The 19,983-nt window shown below is 39.8% G+C and overlaps 1 protein-coding gene across 3 annotated transcripts in view; it reads left to right on the top strand.

Annotated features, from left to right (window-relative positions):
* Nucleotides 1-19,983, top strand: part of Nt5c2 (5'-nucleotidase, cytosolic II) — a 136,266-nt gene that overhangs the window by 76,243 nt on the left and 40,040 nt on the right. The window contains exon 1 of one of the 3 annotated variants that reach the window (XM_040743390.1): nt 17,068-17,088. The exons of the other annotated variants lie outside the window; for them this stretch is intronic. Coding sequence (XP_040599324.1) covers nt 17,084-17,088 — 5 coding nt within the window. The 5' untranslated portion in view covers nt 17,068-17,083. Of the gene's footprint in view, nt 1-17,067; nt 17,089-19,983 lie in introns of those variants that run through there. 3 annotated transcript variants of the gene reach the window in all.

The following is a 19,983-nucleotide window of genomic DNA, read 5'->3' on the forward strand; positions in this document are numbered from 1 at the left end:
TCTGCATGCTATAGAAGCCCTCTGCCACCTGAGCTGTATGTCTAGTACTAGAGAGTTGTTTGTTTTATTTTAGTTAAGTCAATTTGTATTGTTTCTGAAATTTTATTAAAGACACTTGAGTTGGATTTTGCCACAGGCTAAGGCCGGCAGTTTGTAATAATTATTCTCATAACTTGTGCATTGTATGTGATGTTTGGAATTTTTCTTTTAGAAGAAGCTAAATGTTCTTGTGTATGTGTGACTGTGTATGGTGTATGTATGGAAGCCAGAGGGTGATGGTGTGCGTCCTGCTTTACTATTCTGTTCTTACTCTTTTGAGTCAGGCCCTCTGATTGAACCTGGAGCCAGCCCAGGTGATCTCCTGTCTCTGCCTCCCTCAGTGCTGAGGTTACCGGTGCACATAGCCATGCCTGGATTTTAATGTGGGTGCTAGGGATGCGAACTTAGGTCTTTATGCATTTCTACCCACAGAAGCTAAATGCTCTTAGTCAAGTGGATGCCAGCATACTGTCCTGCTTCATCACCATTACGTGCGTTGTGCTAGTGTTGTACATGTCAACACAGAAATGATGGTGGTGTATCCTTAGGAACCCGACCTTCAGGGTGTGTGCCTGTTGTTCTGCCTCGTTTCCTTGTGTTGCTCAGCCTCTGACTTGAGGATACTCATCTGGCCAAACCCTTCACTGGAATACGCTATCCTGTAGTCAGAAGGTGAGCCGAGGTGCTTAGACTTCATAGTGACCTGGAAGAAGCGCGTTGGAGAAGCACTCTGTCTAACGTGTGGTCGCTAGTAGTGTTTAGTACAGCTCAGGATTTATAATCATCAAATCCAGAATGGAGTCATTTGGGTTTCCATCAACTCTTCCTCTTGACTGTGCCTATGCTGCTGCAATCAGGTAACTGGATTTACCATTTTGAAGCTCTGATAAGTATAATGAAACAAAGTGTCTCCAGTATAGGGAATTGACTTTCTTTGTGAACATAGATTGTGAGTTTAGTAGTGTTTTTTATTATGTTGAGGAGAAACTTGATAGTTGAACTTGTGAATTTGTAGTTAAGCAGTCATTTGCCTTACTTGAAAAATATAGCCTGGATTAAAGTTAATAAACACTCAGATTACAGATTGCTTGCATCTGTAGTCTGAGCGTTGCCAGAGTCTAAAACAGGAAGAATTGCCAGGTGTTTGAGGCTACCCTTGTTGGCTACATTGTGAATTCTAGGCCAGTTTATGCTCCAGAAATGAGCTTTTGTCTCAAAGAAAAAAATTGCAATTCTTTATCTTTAATAATATTTAGAGACTTTCTTTTCTTTTCTGTTTTTTTGAGACAGGGTTTCTCTGTGTAGATCAGGCTGGCCTCACAGAGATCCCCCTGCCTGTGCCTCCTGAGTACTGGGATTAAAGGCATGTGCCACCATCACTTGGCTGACATTTCACATATTTATCTGAATTATCTAATTACCTAATACTATTTTGGAGATAGGGTCTCACTATATAACCCTACTTGTCATAGAACTTGCTATGTAGACCTAGCCTCAAACTCACTGAGATTTCCCTGCCTCTGCCTCCAAGTGCTGGGATAAAAGGTGTGCACCGCCATGCCTAGCCTTCAAGTTTTCTTTTAAGATTTATTAGGTGTGTGTACAGATGACCAAGCTGCTATTCTGGAAACCAAACTTGGGTCCTCTACAAAAGCATTTATACTCCTAACCACTGAGCTCTTTCCAGTGTTCAGAAATTATTGCTTAAATTGACCTGAAATCTCCAAAGCCTTGCCAGTCTTTATTTAAACCTATTGAATAATAATTTCTTTTCAAATTAATTATATAATTTAAGGAATAAAAGTGAATTTGTTGGCACTGGCACTCATAAAATAGTTCCATAGTGCCGGGCGGTGGTGGCACACGCCTTTAATCCCAGCACTCGGGAGGCAGAGGCAGGCAGATCTCTGTGAGTTCGAGGTCGGGCTGGACCAATAGCCTCCAAAACAATACAGAGAAACCCTGTCTCGAAAAACCAAAAAAAAAAAAAAAAATAGTTCCATAGCATCTGTCTTAGTGTATTAGTACTGGGAGACTTAGCAGTGTTTATAATGCTTTCTTTGGACCTCAAGGGAAGTATCAATTGTATACAAAGAGAGACTGTTAGGGGAGACTGGTAAATCTAATTTCTCTCTTTACCACGTAAAGATATTGAGTGTTATTCGGTGTTTTTTCTTTTTTCTTTCCAAATTGAGACAGATGGTTCATTTTATTTATTTGGTACTCTGATAGTTTGATACATATGTATATAATGCATCTGAGTAATTAGTATTTCTGTCTCCTTAAACATTTATCGTATGTTTGTTTTGGGAGGCATAGGACTGGTCTTTTCTATCCCTTTATAGTAAATCCAAAGTTATTAAAACCATTGTCACTCTACTCTGCTGTGGAACATCAGATCTTATCTTAAGTAAATGTAGTTTGGTACCCATTACCTAACCTCTCAATGTCCCTGCCCATTGACCGTGCATGCTTCTGGCTGTTTCAACTCTAGCTCTTCTGCAAGAGAAACATTTTCAGTTTTTACATAGGAACGTGGAATGCAGTACTTGTCTGGTTTTTAAGCATTTTTAAAGAGATAGGGACTCACAACCCAGACTAACTGGGTTAGCTCGTCTTATGCAACTAAAGACGAGCTTGAACTTCTGATTCTTCTGTGTCCAACTCCACAGGTCTCCACCACCACACTCGTTTTATGTGGTACTGGAACTGAACCTAGGAAAGTGCTCTACCAACTGAGTTACATCTTCAGCCTCCATTATTTTTTCCTCCTCCTCCCACTGTGTGTGTGCATGCATACATGTATACATGCATGTTTTATTTGTGTATGGGCACATGTGTTAGATGTGAATGCATGGTTGATGCTAGGAATTACTCTGGATTACTCTTTTTTTTTTACCTTATTCATTGAGACAGTTTGGAGATGTAGCTTGTCTCTGGGGATTTCTGTCTCTTCTTTTGGAAGCTGGAATCACAGGCAGGCTACCACACCCACCTGGCATTTAATGGTGGCTGGGCCTTCACGGTTACACCTCAAACACTTTATCCTGGAACTTACTGAGCTCCACCTGTGTCTGCCTCCCGAGTGCCATGCCTGGTCTCCCTATTATTTCTTGTTGTTGCATTAAATCTGTAGTTATCTCAAAATATAAAAGGGTTAGCAAAAATCAGTGACAATTCATTCCCTGTATATTTTAGATATGAATTGTTCTTGATAATATTCAAGCTACTTGTCCCAAGCAGTTACTCTTCTTGAAGATCCATTTAGCACTGAGAGCCTCCAAACTACTTTAATAATAATATTTTGAAGTTTATACTTAATTTAAAAGTTATTGTGGTATAATGCAATATTCTGGCTTTGATTTGTACTTTCCTGGTAAATAATTAGGTTGAACAACTCTTCAAATGTTAGCTGGCTATTTAGAGATTCCCTTTTTTGACTTCCCTAAGTTTTTGCCAGTATGTATGTGATCTTTTTCCAGGACAGCCAAGGCTACATAGAGAAATCCTGCCCCGAAAAAAAGTAATTGACGCCTACTTGTTTTTTTTTTTTTTTTTTTTTTTTGGTTTTTACGAGACAGGGTTTCTCTGTATTGTTTCGGAGGCTATCGGTCCAGCCTGGCCTCGAACGCACAAAGATCCGCCTGCCTCTGCCTCCCGAGTGCTGGGATTAAAGGCGTGCGCCACCACCACCCGGCGACGCCTACTTGTATAAAATTGAGTAATATTTAGTTTTATTAGTCTTCTTAGTTTCTGGCCATCCCATCTTACTTTCTTCATATACTGTCTATAGAATTTGCTATTCTAGACATTTCATGTGAATATAATTTTATAGCCTGTGCTTTCTTTGACTTCTTTCGTTTCCCATAGTGATTTTAAAAAGCCGCATGTGGTAACTAACACACACCTTTAATCCCAGCACTCGAGAGGCAGAGGCAGGAGGCTCTTTGAGGCCAGGTTGACTTACATAGTAGTTCCAGGTCAGCTAGTGCTGCGCCTTCTCAAGTTTAGTTTCTGTTGTAACAAATCATTACCCAGATTATGTTTGTTTTTTTATCAGTAATCTTTTGATGAACAGATGTTCTTAATTAAATTGACTTGGGGGAACTTGATATAAGATGTACCTTTGCAAAGTATACAACTCAGTGAAATTTTTATAGTCAAAAGATTTCACAACCCTTACCACTGTCTATTTCTAGAACATTTTTATCACCTCCAAAAGGAGCCTGTCACTTAATAAGACTAACTCTCCATTCTGTCTTCCCTATAGCCCTTGGCAAACACAAACATACCTTCCATCTCCATAGACTGATTTATTCTGGGTATTTCATACAAATGGAGATCATATATTCTATGGACTTTTGTGTCTGGCTCCTTTCACTTAGCATTACAAAAATTTTTTTGAAAAAATAGTTTTATGGAGTTGGAGAGATGGCTCTCATCAGGTAAGAATATTTACTGCTCTTGCAAAGGACCTGGGTTCACTTTCTTAACACCCATTTGGTGGCTCATAACTATCTACAACTGTATTCCAGGGGATCCATCACCTTCTTTCTGACCTCTGGGCACCAGGCACACATATAGCATACATGCTCATACTCAGGAAATGCACTCATACAGATAGGGTAAAATCTTTAAAAAATATTACTATTATTTTCGTGTGTGTGTGTGTGTGTGTGTGTGTGTGTGTGTGTGTGTGTGTGTGTGTATGAGAGAGACAGAGACAGACACAGACAGACAGACAGACAGACAGAGACAGAGAGAGAGACAGAGACAGGGCTTTCACACTATGTGGATGAGGCTAGCCCCAGACTTGTGGCAGTCTTCCTTCTTCTGCCTTCTACCTGCTGGGATTATAGTAGTGTAGCACCATGTCCAGCAAGCAGAATGTTTTTAAGAGTTATCCATGTCAATACATTGTATAGGTAAACTGTATTATATTTTTCATTCACCTATTGTTTAGCATTTGGGTGGTTTTCCTTTGGGGGCTATTGTGAATAATACTATGTTCTGGTTAGTTTTGTTTGTTTGCTTGTGTTGTTGTTTGTCAGCTTCACGCAATCTGGAGTCATCTGAGAAGAGGCGGCCTTTAATTGATGATTTCTATGGAAAGGCCTGTCCTTACTGGGGTGATATCATGCCTAGGCAGTTGGTTCTAAGATGTATAGTAAAGCAAACTGATCACCCAAGCAAGCAGCCTTTCTCCATGACCTCTGCTTTAGTTCCTCTAGGCAGAGTTTTCTCGTCCCAGCAGCTGCTTCCCAAATAACTACAAGAGAGTTTTATTATTAGTTACAAATGCTCAGCCAATAGCTAGGCCTGTTACTAGCTAACTCCTCTTTTTTTTTTTTCCGAGACAGGGTTTCTCTGTATTTTCTTGGAGGCTGTCCTGGAACTCGCTCTATAGACCAGGCTGGCCTCGAACTCATATAGATCCACCTGCCTCTGCCCCCCGAGTGCTGGGATTAAAGGCGTGCGCCACCACCGCCCGGCTAGTTAACTCCTCTTACACTTAAATTAACCTGTATTTCTTATCTATGCTTTACCATGTTACGTGGTACTTTTTTTCAGTACAGCATGCCTATCTTAGTTCTCTCTGTTTCTGCTGGTGACTTCTGATTCTGCCCCCTTTTCTTCCCAGTTCTTAGTTTGGTTGTCCTGCCTATACTTCCTGCATGGGTACCAGCCAATCACCTTTTTATGAGAGCAACACATTTCACAGTGTACAGGATTATCCAATAGCAGTTCCTGCTTTTAGATTCCTGTCCCGACTTTCTTCAGGAATGAAACTGTGATTGGGACATCAAATAAATGCAGTCCTCCCCATGTTGCTTTTGGTGACGTTGTTCTATCACAGCAATAGACACCTAAAATCAAAATATGGTATTATGAATATCTGTGCAAAGTTTTGTATGGACATTTGCTTTGGTATTGTATCTAGGAATATAATTTGCTCTAATGTCTCATTTTACAGTGTGTGAGCATGACAGTCTTCTTTGTATCTTTACACAGCTCCTATTGTCCTTTGATTAGAATAGTCATCTTAGTGTACATATCTTATGGTTTTCAGTGTGTGTGTGTGTGTGTGTGTGTGTACACTGGAGTGTGCCACAGCATGTGTGTGGAGGTCAGAGGATAACTGTTGGTGGAAGTTTCTGTCCTGCCCAGTCCTGCTGCCATTCAGTCCCAAAATGAACACACAGAGGCTTAGATGGCTCAGGCTTCTTATTGACTAGCTCTCTCTTATTTACTCATAGCTAATAATCTGTGTATTTTCACACGGTGTTCTCTTACCGGTGATGCTCAGATCTCCTGTTTCCTCAGCAGCTACATGGCATCTACCCCTTGACCCACTCTCTGTGTTCCTCTTCCCAGAATTCTCCCAGTCTGGTAGCCCCTCCTGTACTTTCTGCCTGACTACATCCTGCCTATCCATTAGCCGAAACAGCTTTATTGGTCACCCAATAAGAGAAATATATATTCACAGCACACAGAAGGACAGCCCCAATCAGATAACCATAGGGTCACTTCTCTCCTTCCATCGATATGCGGGCCCATGAATTGAACTCAGGTCATCAACCTTGCATGGCAAGCAGTTTTTGTTATTGAGCCATCTCACTGGCTCCTTTTGTCTTTTTGAGACAAAACTCTTGTATTCTGTCCCAGTTTCTTGGATGCTAGATTGTAGCATTTACCAACATGCCTAGTTATGCAGTGCTGGCAAGTGAAGCTTTGTGTGCTAAGCAAGCACTCTGTCAGCCAAGTTATAAATATGTATTGTTTATCTTTAATTTAAATTATTTACTATCTATCTTCATGTTCCTCTTTGTTTTTTGTTTGTTTTAGGGATTGAACAGGGCTTCTGGCTCAGGCAGTGACTCTCACACTTTACTTTCTTTTGTTTTTTGAGACAAGGTTTTACCTTATAGCCCTTGCTGGCCTGGAACTCACATAGATCTGCCTGCTTTTGTCTCTTGGGTGCTGGCACTAACAATGTAAGCTACCATGCCTGGCCCTAACCCTGTTCTTTTACTTTTTTATTTACAAAGTTTCACAAGTTGTCCAGACTAACCTTGAACTTGCTCTGTGGCCCATGCAGGCCTTGAACTTTGAACCCTTCTACTCAGCTTCCATGTACCTGACATTACAGGCTTATGCCACCAGATCTAGCTGTGATGTGCTTATTTCTTACAGGAGGTAGGAATGTTTCAAACTTAGCTTGATCTGAGATTTGTTATTAATTTTTAAAATGTTCTGGATTTGCCTTTTATATAAAAATTTATAAATTTATCTTTTCACATGAGCTAAATATTTTGGGTAAAAGATATATTTTTTGAACACAGGTGTTTTCCTTAAAAAAATGCTTAAACTGGGCGGTGGTGGCACACACCTTCATTCCCAGCCCTCAGGAGGCAGAATCAAGTGGATTTCTGTGAGTTTGAGGCCAGCCAGGTCTACAGAGCGAGTTCCAGAACAGCTAAGGCTATAAGAGAAATCCTATCTTGAATCCCCCCTCCCTAAAAAAAAAACCCCAACAACCCAACTCAAAAAATAGTTAATAAAATCAGAAGGGGGAAAACATTTGGTGCGGAAATACTTTAATTTCCCCTGTACATAAATACATAAGCACTTCCTTGTAGCTTACATCGTTTCTTTTCTAAGAGGGAAAGTAATTGAATTGTTCATTAAAACTAAATTATTTATCTGGTCTTTTCCTTTTCTGAGTAAACGGGAATGGTTTTGACCTACTAGGGCTGCTCCATTCTGTGAAACTCACATTGTTTGTGTACTGTTGGAGGGCCTCTTTAGGGGGTAAATTTGCTTTTTCTGTGTTTGCCGGTAACGATTCTTGTCTCTTACAGAACCTTGCATCTAGGCTGTCTTCTTCCTTAACTGGCCAGTATTAAACACTCCAGGCCATTAGTAATTTTTCCTGGTCTCTTCCCCCACCTCTCAGTAGGTTTCAAGTTTTAAAGCTGAGGAGATTGGTCCCGAGATACAGCCTACTGGCTTTGTTCCCGAATTTGTTGGGCCTCTCTGGGCCTGTGTCCTCAGCTGTAACAAATAAGCTACAGTTCTCCAGAGATCAGTGGCGCTTGTTGACCCTGTATTCTTATCCAGAGGAAGTAGTCTTTGAGAATGTCTAAGGACGGGTAATGTACTTGTTATTCTTTCTTTGACTTTTCTCTGTGAAAGAACTATTATCTGAGTAAATTGAAGATTAATAAGAAATGCTGCCTGTCTGAGTTTGGAGGTGGAGGCAGATTTAACAAAAGTCAACCAAAGCTTGCAGTGTGTTAATACATAATCTACTGTGAAGATCTATGTTGTTTGAAAGACATCATTAAGTACCCTGCTTTTCTTCCTATAGAACTAATCTTTGTCTTATTAGAATGTTTATAAAGATTAGAAACAAGAAGCGGCCTGCAAAGAATTGAGTGAGGTTTAAAAATTTAAAGGCATTGAAAGATAAATTGTCCCTTAGAGTGGGGTAAAAGACCGAAAAGCAGCCTCTGCTTCTGTTTCTGGACAGTGTGGTCAGTCCCTGCTCCTCTTTGATTTGTAATGTAAAGTACACTGCTAATTTTCATTTTCGCATTATTTTCTCACATGTTTGAGAATCTGCTTCTGTTTCTGGACAGTGTGGTCAGTTCCTGCTCCTCTTTGAGTTGTAAAGTACACTGATAATTTTCATTTTTGCATTATTTTCTCACATGTTTGAGGATCTTGAGTTATTGATTCTCCTTTTGCTTCCTTTGTAATGAGTGACAAGTTAGTTACCCAGTACTGTTAGTTGTTTGATTTCTAGCCTATCCTAGGTTGGTTCCTTTGCTGTTCTCTTGTCCTGTGTGGAGTTTTGACATGGTTCAGGGTCTTGTTTATTTAGATTGAATCAGGATTTATTATAGGCAAAGTAAAATTCACTGATCCACTTTACTTCTCTCTCTCTCTCTCTCAAAATTTACTTTCTAAACTTCATTATTGAATAAAGAGAAGAACCAGGGTATAATAATTCTGCATTATATTTTGATGTCTTATAACATCACTTGAATTTGAGGGGTTTCTTTCAAATGTAAAAATTAAATTAAAAAATTAAAAAGAACTATGTATTTAGGCTTCCATGTTACAGATTGCAAAAGCTCCCAGGCCGCTCCCCCTCCCCCCAAAGGTTTTCTCTGTGTAACAGTCAGTCATGGCTGTCCTGGAATTCACTCTGTAGATCAGGCTGGCTTTGAACTCACAGAGATCCACCTGCCTCTGCTTCCCAAGTGCTGGGACTAAAGGTGTGCACCACCATCACTTGGCTGGCAGAAGCATTTTTATGATACGGCTACTTAGAAAACTTATTCGTAGATTTAGGATGAACTATATTTCTAGATGGAGTTAAAATTTGAGACGGGTAATTATTGTTTTCCCCACTCTGGTACACAAGTTAAAGTTGAGTATAACACAGAACAATACCATAAAGGGATAAAGATGGTCTTTTAGGTTTATTTCTCTCTGCTGATGGGACAGTCCCTTAAAAGAACATGGGTTATGTAAACAAAATCAATTAGTTTAATAGTTGTTATTGCTATTTTTAGAAATAAGTAGATGAATTTTGTGCTTTTGGATGAATTTTTTTGTTTGTTTTTGAAATAATGTTCCACGTAGCCTAGGCTGAACTGTAACTCATTTTATACCTGAGGCTAATCTTGAATTCACAGTCCTCTTGCCTCTACTTTCCAAGTCTTGGGATTGTGTGTGCCAGCATGATTTATTTATAATCATTATAGTCAACTGTTTTTATCATCAATTTGTTACTTTGTGACATCTATGAAATACTTCCATGTGCCACAAAATGATACTTCACAGAAACAGACATTGTATTTGTTAATGACCCTATAAGATAATAATGAAGGTGAAAATTTCTGTTGCCTAGTGACATAGGGTCAATGTACAATGCATTATTTGTGTTTTTATGGTATGCAGGAGTAAACAAATCAATTGTGCTGCCAACCATATAAAGTCCATATAACTATGTACAGTATGTAATACTTGATTATAAATAATCATGTTAGTACTTTATAAATTTATTACACTATACTTAACAAATTATTATTTTAGAGTGTATTCTTTCCATTTACAGAAATATTTGGGGCCAGAGAAGTAGAGGACCTGAATTTGGTCTTCAGAACCCATGTAAAAAACAAGGAGTGATAGATAGCTCATGCTTGTAATCCCAGCCCAGCATGTTGTATAACTTAGATTATTAAAAAATATGGGTTAATTTAAGTTAACTTGTGGGACAAGTTAATCTAAGACTGAGCTCTCTCATAATTAACAAGTCTACATGTCATTATTTGTGAGCTGGCAGCCTCCCTCCAAAAACTGACTATAACACACACAATAAATTTCTATAAAAAACAAAAAGATAAGGCTGTGTTAGTCTATTAGCAACCTCATGTAGTTCATATTTACTGCCCCTCCTGCTTACATCAAGGCCACGTGGAGTGATCTATGTTTGTGTAAACATGCTGATGTTCACATAGTATGTCCCATCATTGCGGGGTGAATGTTTGAGCCTGTGTAAACCCATGGTTCTTGAGAGTTTGATATTAGTATGAGGACAGATGCAAAGGTCACAGGATTAAATAGGAAATTGATAGACCCTTTGTGTAGCTATGATTTTGAGCAGTGAAACCAAGGATTTTAGTAAGATGCTCATTTGTTTGCCTTTGGGTGGTTTTGTTTGTTGTTTTTTGACAGTCCCATGTATTTTAGGTTGGCTTTATTTTAGGTTGGCTTCAAACTTGCTCGTGGGGATAACCTTGAACTGATCCTCCTGCTTTGTAGTGGTGTCTTGCAGTGAACTTGTAACGGTGGCCACACCCCCATTGGGCGTGGTCCCAGGCAGCTGGATGCAGAAAGAGGGACACTTAGGGCGTGGTTTCTGTTTGAGTGCTCTTTCTGGTTGGTCAGCGGGTCCGGTAGGAAGGGCAGAGAAGCGTCCTGTGGTTCTTTGTGTTTTTCTGTGTCAGTGTTCCCCGAGAAACACCCATTCATTTATCATTATCGTGGGGCTAGTGAAGTCATTGCGTCCTCGCCTTCGCTGTTTTCGCCTCCCTAGAGCAGGGACGACGGTCGTGCAACCACTGCATCCAGTTTAAGCAGTGCTGGCCATCAAACCAGGGCTCCGTGCACGCTGGGCAAGTGCACGCTCTACCAGTGGGCCACGTCCTCAACTTTGAGTTGTCCCTTTAAACAGACTATGCACACATGGAAAAATAATAATGGAAGATGGATTATAGATCCAATTAAATGCTTGTCACGTTGAATACAGAAAAGATTTTTTTACTTAAAACATATAAAAGACCAAATTTAACTTCATCAAAACAAATACTTGCTTTTTGAAAGATATTACTAAGAAAATAAAAGGAAAGCTGCAGACAAAATATTTTTATATTTGTATCTGATAATATAGTGTGTTCTCACAAATTTATATTCAAAATATATGAAAAACTCTTACAACATATAGGACAAACGATGCATCTTAAAAATGGACAAAACTGCTTGCAAGGAAAAAAAGGCAAGAAGTGCCAAATAAGCACTCTGAAGATACATATTCATCAGGGAACTTGGGGTTGAAACCACAGTGAAATGCCATTGCACACACATTAGAATGACTAAAGTTAAAAACAGTTAGAGGATATGGATATGTGTGTACCAGGGGTATAAGTAACTGACAGAATGTCTGACCGGCGTGTGTGGGCTGGCAGTGTGGAACAGCGGCTGCCCTGTGCATGGCAGTGTTTTCAAGTCACACACCGAATCACCCCAGTGTTCCACTGTTAGATATTTGCCCAAGAAAAATGAAAGTACAGCTGGGTAGCAGTGGTGCACGCCGTTAATCCCAGCACTAAGGAGGCAGAGGCAGGTGGATCTCTGAGTTTGAGGCCAGCCTGGTCTACAAAGGGAGCTCTAGAACAGTCAGGGTATACAGAGAAACCTTGTCTTGAATCACCTCCCCCAAAAATAAATGAATAAAGGAAGCCGGACACACAGCTCCATATGATTCTATTTAATTGAATGCTAAGATGATAAGCAGCAGAGATCACATGCTGGGGAGATGACTCAGTTGGTAAAGTAGTGCAGGTGTGGAGACCTCAGTTTGAATCCCAACATCCATGTAAAAGCCAAATAGTGGTGGCGCTGACCTGTAATCCCAGCAACTGGTGGCAGTGGGAGTTCAAGGCCAGCTTGGTCTACAGAGTGAGTTCCAGGACAACCCAGGGCTACACAGAGAAACTGTCTCGAAAAAACAAAACTAACCAACCAAACACAAACTGCTGTTTCTTGGTATAATCTGGTAAACAAAATATATCCCTTTTAAGGGTGTTCCTTGGAGACAGTATTAAACCAGTTTTATCTGAAAACTATAAAAATTAGTACTATTTTTGCTTTTATAATCATACTTGAAAATCCTAGTATATATCTATATACTTAAATTTCACTTTTGGTTTTTTGTTTCAGTTTTTGGTGTTTTTGGAGACAGGGTCTCACTGTGTAGCCCTGGCTGTCCTGGAACCAGCTATATAGACCAGACTGGCCTTGAATTTACCGAGATCCACCTGCCTCTACCTCTAAAGGACTGTGATTAAAGGTGTGAGCCTGGCCTGATTTAATTTTTTTTTAAAAAAAACATAGTTCTTTATTGATTCTTAGGAAATTTCACATCATGTGCCCCAATCCCGCTCACCTCCCAGTCCTGCATATCCTCCCCTCATCCCTGCAGCTTTCCCCCCCAAGAATGCCCTCCCCCATCAATTCAAAACAAAACAAAACACACAAAAACCCCCTTAGTCCTCAGTTTTTCCAACACCTGGTCATTCATCCTAGGGGATTTGGGTGTTTGTGGGGTATCACACAGTGTACCCCTTTTGCTCCACCCATAAAATGTCCATTGCAATGAGTCATTGGTCTAGTTCAAGTCCTCAGGCCTCTGGCACACCATCGTCAGTGGACCTTCACCTAAGCGCCTCTTGGGACATCCTGCTGTTGCCCTGAGTCATGGAAATCCTGCGGTTATCAGTTAATTGTTCTGCAGGACCAGTTCATTCACCAACTCCAGCAGGTCGTTGATGTGGTAGATAGTAGATGAGGCAGTCGAAGGCCCAGGGTGTGGGTCTGGGCGGTAGCTGAGCTGGTCCATCTGAGCCACAGGGACCACCCCTCAGGTGAGGTGTGGAGCAAGCTCCCTCTCCTAAGCCCATGCTGTAGGGGCCAGCTCTCCCATGCCTGTGGTGTGGGTGGGGCCGCCTCTTCTAAGTGTGGGGGCTAGCCCTCTTGCTGTCTAATGAGGAGCAGGGCCAGCTATCCCAAGGACAATTAGGGGAAGTAAAACATTTTCTTTTTAAGGTGAAGTTAGGACTGCACTTTAGTGTAACACTGTGAACTTCATTTTTAATTTCTTTAGTACATACAGGAAGGACTGTTAGGATTTGTGAAGATGATTTAGTGGGTTTTTTTTTCCAAGACAGGGTTTCTCCTTATAGCTTTGGAGCCTGTCCTAGAACTGAATCTGTAGACCAGACTGATCTTGAACTCACAGAGATCCACCTGCCTCTGCCTCCTGAGTGCTGGGATTAAAGGTGTTCACTACCACCACCCTGCCAAAGATGATTTGTTTAATGAAGGGTTACACTGTATGGGGATGTCATGGAAGCCCTCTTGAACTGGGAAACAGGTGACGCCAACATTGCCAGACACCACTAGGTTTACCTTTCTAATACAGTTGCATAAGAATCTTAGAATCGGAATCAGATGCAGGTTTTTGTTGTTTTTAATGTGCCCTTTCCTCCACTTCCTACCCACCTGTACACATCTCTGGCTTGGAACAAAATCTTGTCTAAGGTCCATGGTTGTTAGGCTTCCTGAAACTCTTACAAAATAGTGTACATTTGTCATTTTCTTTGAACTTGGTAACTTCACTGAACGAGTAGAAAGATGTCATGACCTCTAAGAGTTTGTTAGCCACTGTTGTAAGCAGTCCTGTTTGGCGTGAATTACCTGCCTCTCTTTACCCCAATCCTGAAGGCCATGCCTTTTATTTCTGACCATCACGAACAGACAGCATAACCTTTGCAACCATTGTGAAACAAAGCAACTTTTAAGAATCCATTCAGGTGGTAGGAAAGACGCTCGGTTGTGGATTGTTCACCCAGCCTGCACAAAGCACCAAACAGGCCTTAGAGAATTGAAAATCTGGCATTGTACACTAAATACACCATTTCCTTTCTGGTTAGAGCCTGAAGTTCAGTAGCTTCAGTATATGCAGAGTTGTGCAACTAATACCACTGACTGTAAAACTGCCCTCCTCTTTTCTCCCTCCCCTTCCCTTCTTTCTCTCCCTTTTGCCTCTCTTATCTTTTCTTTCTTGCTAGGCTCAATCAAGTGGTATCCTCAGCTCTTTAATTTTAGGATATTTTATTTTTCCCACAAGGAATCCTGTACCCATTAGTAGGAACTCCCCATTGTGTCCTTCCTTGAAGCTCTGCCAAACATTGTTACTGTTTCTAGTTACATTTCAATTGAACCTATTTTGCCTGCTTGGTATTAGGAAGGCTATAAATCCTTGTCTCCAATTTATAATCAAGCAAATGGTAGGGGAATTACTTGCACATTTTATGTGTTTGTCAAAATAGATAATTGCCAAAATAAAGCATGTATGCTTATTTGTTGGTGAAATCTCTGTCATAAACCAGAGTAATCTAAGCTCCAGAAGCATAACTGTTTGTAGCACAGCCAAAACATTGCCATGCTTATACTTTTCCCAGCTCTATCCAGGTGCTTTACCACCACCTTAGGACAGTCTTTCTTTAAAAAGACTTATTTTTATATATATGTGTGTGTGTCTGTATGCCTGTCATATGTATCTAGGTGCCCATGGAGACCAGAAGAAGGTATGACAGATTCCTATGAAGTTACCATGGTTTAAAGCCATCTGATATGGGTACTGGGAACTGAACTCAGCTCTCTGCTTCTGGAAGAGTAGCATGTGCTCTTAACTGTTGAGCCATCTATGAGATCCCCAAATGTTTTTTTCAGAGAAAACATTTGAGATGCAGGAACTTGAATTATAACAGAAGTGGACAGTTCATAGTATAAACAAAGCCTCAAGGCATGTTTAGGAAATAGCAAACAGTTTGCTTAATAAATCAATAACTGGCAACTAATAAAGCAATAACAGGAAAGGGTTCGTGGTATGGATAATATAAGATCGAACCGATTTTTAAAAAATGAAAAAGGTTTCAATTTCTTGAAATTTTAAGAACTGGTAATTTATTAGTTGGGTGGTTTTGAGCATTGACTAAAGATAATTTAGTAAGAGTTAGAGCTGTTAGAGCTGGGCTTTAGAAGAACTGCACTTCTCAGGCTTCCCTGAGAGGACTAGCTTTTAACATTATTTTCCATTCTATTTATAACTGGTAATTTTTATAAAATATAGTAAAAACAACATATAGACAGAAAATGTTCTTTTTTTAAAAGATAGGTTCTCACTTGTAGCTCAACTAGCCTCAGTTGTTTAAAATGCTGATATTATAGGCACTTTTTATTATTATATTCAACAAAAATATATTTCTGCCAAATTGCTATAAAAGTAATTGAAATTTCTGTATCATGACATGGACTAGTGAAATATTTGTAGATGAGCATTGGTTCACACACCCCATTTCTTTAACACTGATTCATTCTACTTGGTATTAATAAAAACCCAGAGACAGATACTGGGTTAAAGCTGAAGGTCAGAGACGCAAAGTGGCTGCCACTGGAGAGTTCTCACCTCTCCCAATGCTCAGACTGCAGGAGTGATCCTGTCCTCAGACTACATCTCCAGACTGCATCTGTCTCCACCTAACCTCAGACTGCACTGCGCTCCTGTCTCCTCCTGCTTTATATTCCTCTTTAGTGCTGGGATTAAAGGCCTGGGATCCCAAGTGCTGAGATCACCTTTGTGTAACTCGGGGTGGCCTTGAACTAACAGAGGTCTGTCTGCTTCTGTTGTCTTCTGAGTGCTGGAATTAAAGGTGTGTTCCACCACTGCCTGGTCTCTACGGCTGTGGCTAGCTTTGCATTCTGATGTCAGGCAAACTTTGTTAGATCATAAACAAAATATCACCACATATTTCAAGCAACCTGGCTTCAGAGTAGTTAGCATCAGTGTGAGAACAAACAGGGAGAGAGGTTTATGACCTTGGTAAACTGTTGGCAGCAGGAATAGAGTGAAGGACCCGCATTCTAAAGACATTTGGAAATGTAAACAAAGGCACATGCAGACATTGGATGTGGCTTTAAGCTTGAGTGGGGGAAAAATGTCTGTGGCAAAAGCGGGAACTGAATTGAAAAAAAAAGCTGCTAAATTGTTTTAATAAAATTACATTTATAGCATTTTCTTTTTTTTCTTCTGTTTATTTTCTCATTCTATAGCTCAGGCTGTCTTCAGATTTGTGGCAGTTCTCTCGCCCCAGTCGCCTAAGCGCTTGAATTGCAGTTGTGACAGTAATTTATTATAGTTCATAATTTGAATTTGCCTACTCAGATGCACTTGGAATCTTTTCTTGACTAGCAGTTGAATACACAATGGCAACTGCTCACAGTGAAAACAGATGTCCAAGAACATTTTACAGTTGATCTCTTACTCTCATTGGTTGTTGCAGTAACTGTTGGGCACTTGGCCAGGAAACTGTGACTCTTAAGCAAAGGGAGGAGTTACAGATAAAGTTCACCATTGCCAGAGAGATTCTATTCCAAATGGATTTGTGTGGAGCAACAGTGATATCCAGTGACAAGTTAAATTAGACACAGAGATGTTTTCTCCTACACAGTCTCAGAAGATCCATGCTGTTGAGGGGCTTGGTTCAGGCTAAGCAGTCTTTTTGAAGTTAGATTAAAGTCACACACACTAAAGAATTCTATTAGGAATTTTAAGAAGAATTTTGTTATGTGACTTCAGGAACTACTTTACCCAGATAGTTTCAGTTTGCAAAACGGCAACCAGTGACAGATGAGGTAATTCTGCTTTCAATTATAGTCAAATCCAAAACCAATAGATTTTGCTGTTTATAGAATTTCAAATATAGTAAATTGTATGTTTATGTTAAGTCTAAGACTCTTAGATCCCTATTCTTAAAGAACATTATAGTAATGATTTTATTTCTTTCAGGTAATATCTGTATCTGAATGGAATTCTTCAAGTTTTTTTGTCTTAATGCTGTGGGATATGTTAGTAAATACTGCTAGACATGTTTTTTATTGAAGTCTGTGTTAGGTTTTACAGTTTCTGTGCATCTCCTAGAGGTTGTTCCTCCTATTAATGCTCAGATCTTCAACTCACAATTGAATTTCCTGTGGGATTTCTGGCTGAGAGTTAGCTTTATTATTAGATAATTAGCATAGTCATAAGTTTTTGGGTGGTAATTATACATTTTGAAGCTTGTTCTTAATTTTTACCGAAATGTTCATGCTGTTGAACATAGGTAGAATTATTTACTAGTTAATAATTAAGAACACAGTAAATTGGTATTGGCAGATCTGTAGAAAGGTCTTGACTGATAGAAATTGTGATTAGTCTATTTTTGAAATATTCGTGTCAGTGAGCTAGTCCTCATTGATATCACATAGTTGACACATCTTATTCTTTGTTTAGTGTATAAACTCAATGGGGAGTGTCATTGGTTTTAGCCTGATGGTAAGTGTCTGTTGACTGTCCCGAGACGCACTTGAAGGCTTCTCTCCCAGCAGCTGGGTGCTTGTTATCTTTGTAAACCTTGGTGTGTATGTGCAGTACCTTTATTTGGTTTAGTACTCTATGGCACAGCTGCCCCCTTGGTTATTATAGCTTTGTTTCCTCAGCAAATTCGATTTCATTCTGTATAGTTCCTCCTTGTATGTTTCATAGGTTAAGTTAGGGAAAAGGAAAGGAAAGATGAGAATACAGGGAGGTTTTCCTGTAAAGATCGCAGCAGAAATGAGGAGGACACAGGAGTGGATTCTGTGAATTAAAGTACTTGTTTGGAACGAAAGGAGAAAGGATATTTGATGGGAGTTTTTCATAAACGATATTACTTCCTAATTACAATGTTTTACTAATGTATTGTGTGTGTGTAGGGGGGCAGTGTAGGTCTCTGCAGGCACTTGGAGAGTTCTCTTCTTGACGATGTTCCCAAGATTGAGCTCAGGTCGCCAGGCTTCACCGCCAGTGCTCCTACCCATCTGCCAGACTGAGTTTCCTGATTTTAAGAACATAGTAAGCTTTTGTAGCTCTGACTACCCTCAAGTACACAATTTCCATGATACAGGTCACAAAGTGAGATGTGTTGTAACTCATTGCCAATAAATGTGTTTAATTGAATAGGTAATGTGATTAGTTAAGTCAAAGAGGAATGAGAAATACAATTTGATATTTAGCAATGATTATTTTGGCAAACACAGATTTTCATAAACTCAATATTTCATATTCATTATTCCCAGAGGTTAACAAGGATACGCTCGCTGTTTTCTCTGTGTCTTTTGAAAACATATGTGTGATTTCCATGTCAGTGCATGTGCAGTCTTTCTTCTGACCAAGAAAGGGGCTTTGCTGGAGATGTTTCTGCCTTTCTGCGTTAGCAGTCTCCCCTGCTATTGCAGATGATGCTAAAACCAGCTAGACGGCTTTCCTCTATCAAAACTGAAACCACTTTTAAAAAACTTTGTGGTTCTGTACCTCTTTCTTAAAATACATGATGTGAAAGAAAATTCTTCCTCAGTTCACTCCTGCCTGTATCCCCTTAGGATATTTTAGGCATGACAGCTGTTAAGGCCTGAGCAAAGATTTATACAGTTGGCCCCTTTGCCAGACCTGAGCCTGTTTGAAAAGCCCCAGCATTAGTAGTAGCTTTTAGTTTTAAGAGTTACAAACATTATTTTGTGTCTTTCACCTCTGTTGTTTTCAAAAGGATTTATGTGGCTGGTCATCCTCAGCAATGAAGGAGATTTTGTTATCAGTGAAAAAGCAGGGTAAAACTTGGGAGGATTATTGTGGTGTTTGGAGTTAAGTACTTGTTTTGTTTTTGCTATAGTTATTGTTGTTGTTTTAAGGTTTGTAGCCCTGCGACAGAGTACTTGATGTGCAAGCCCCATATTTGCTTTTCTAGTGCTTCAAAATAATAACAGCAAGAAATTAACAAAAAGGAGGTTTGGGTAGGTATCATTTCTCCTCTTTTTTTTTTCCCTTTCGGCTGTCAATATTCTTTTCCTTCCCTTACCACATGCTTAAGTCAAGATGAAATAAATAATGGTTTCCCCAAAACTAGGCAGGTTTATTTTCTTTTTTCTTGTTGTTTTCATTCCCAAAGACAGTTTCTCTGTGTAGCTCTGGCTGACCTGGAACCAACTGACTGTATGGATCAATCTGGTCTCAAACTCATAGAGATCTATTTGCTTCTTCTTGGTTTAAGGGCATTTGCCAACACACCTTGCCCCCCTCCCCAAGCCTAGATTTTCTTAGGGAAAGTATAAGTTTTTTATGTAATACTTCCTTCAGAAACTAGCAGATTTATGGAGCTAATCTATATGTGGTAGCAGTTATGTCCATGAGATGCAAATGATTTTCATGTTTTCCAGGAAAATAAATGATAGTTTTTGCATTTAAATCTTCAATTGAATTGTTTTAAACAAGTCGTTGAAAACTCTTCTTTGTAGCATAAAGTATATGAGTTTGTGAAGAAGTTTTTAAATGTGTGTGTCTGTGTGTGTCTGAGACTTGGTCACATGTAGTCTAGGCTGGCCTTGAATTCATTATGTAGTTGAGGATGACCTTGAACTTGTGCTCACCCTTCTTCCACCTGGATTACAGGTTTCTGCCACCATGCCTGGTTTTATGTAATGCTGGGGATTGAACCCAGGGTGTTACATGTGCTGTGC

Source organism: Mesocricetus auratus, unplaced genomic scaffold (assembly GCF_017639785.1).
Source record: "Mesocricetus auratus isolate SY011 unplaced genomic scaffold, BCM_Maur_2.0 Super-Scaffold_4256, whole genome shotgun sequence".
In the NCBI taxonomy this organism is placed as follows: Eukaryota; Metazoa; Chordata; class Mammalia; order Rodentia; family Cricetidae; genus Mesocricetus; species Mesocricetus auratus.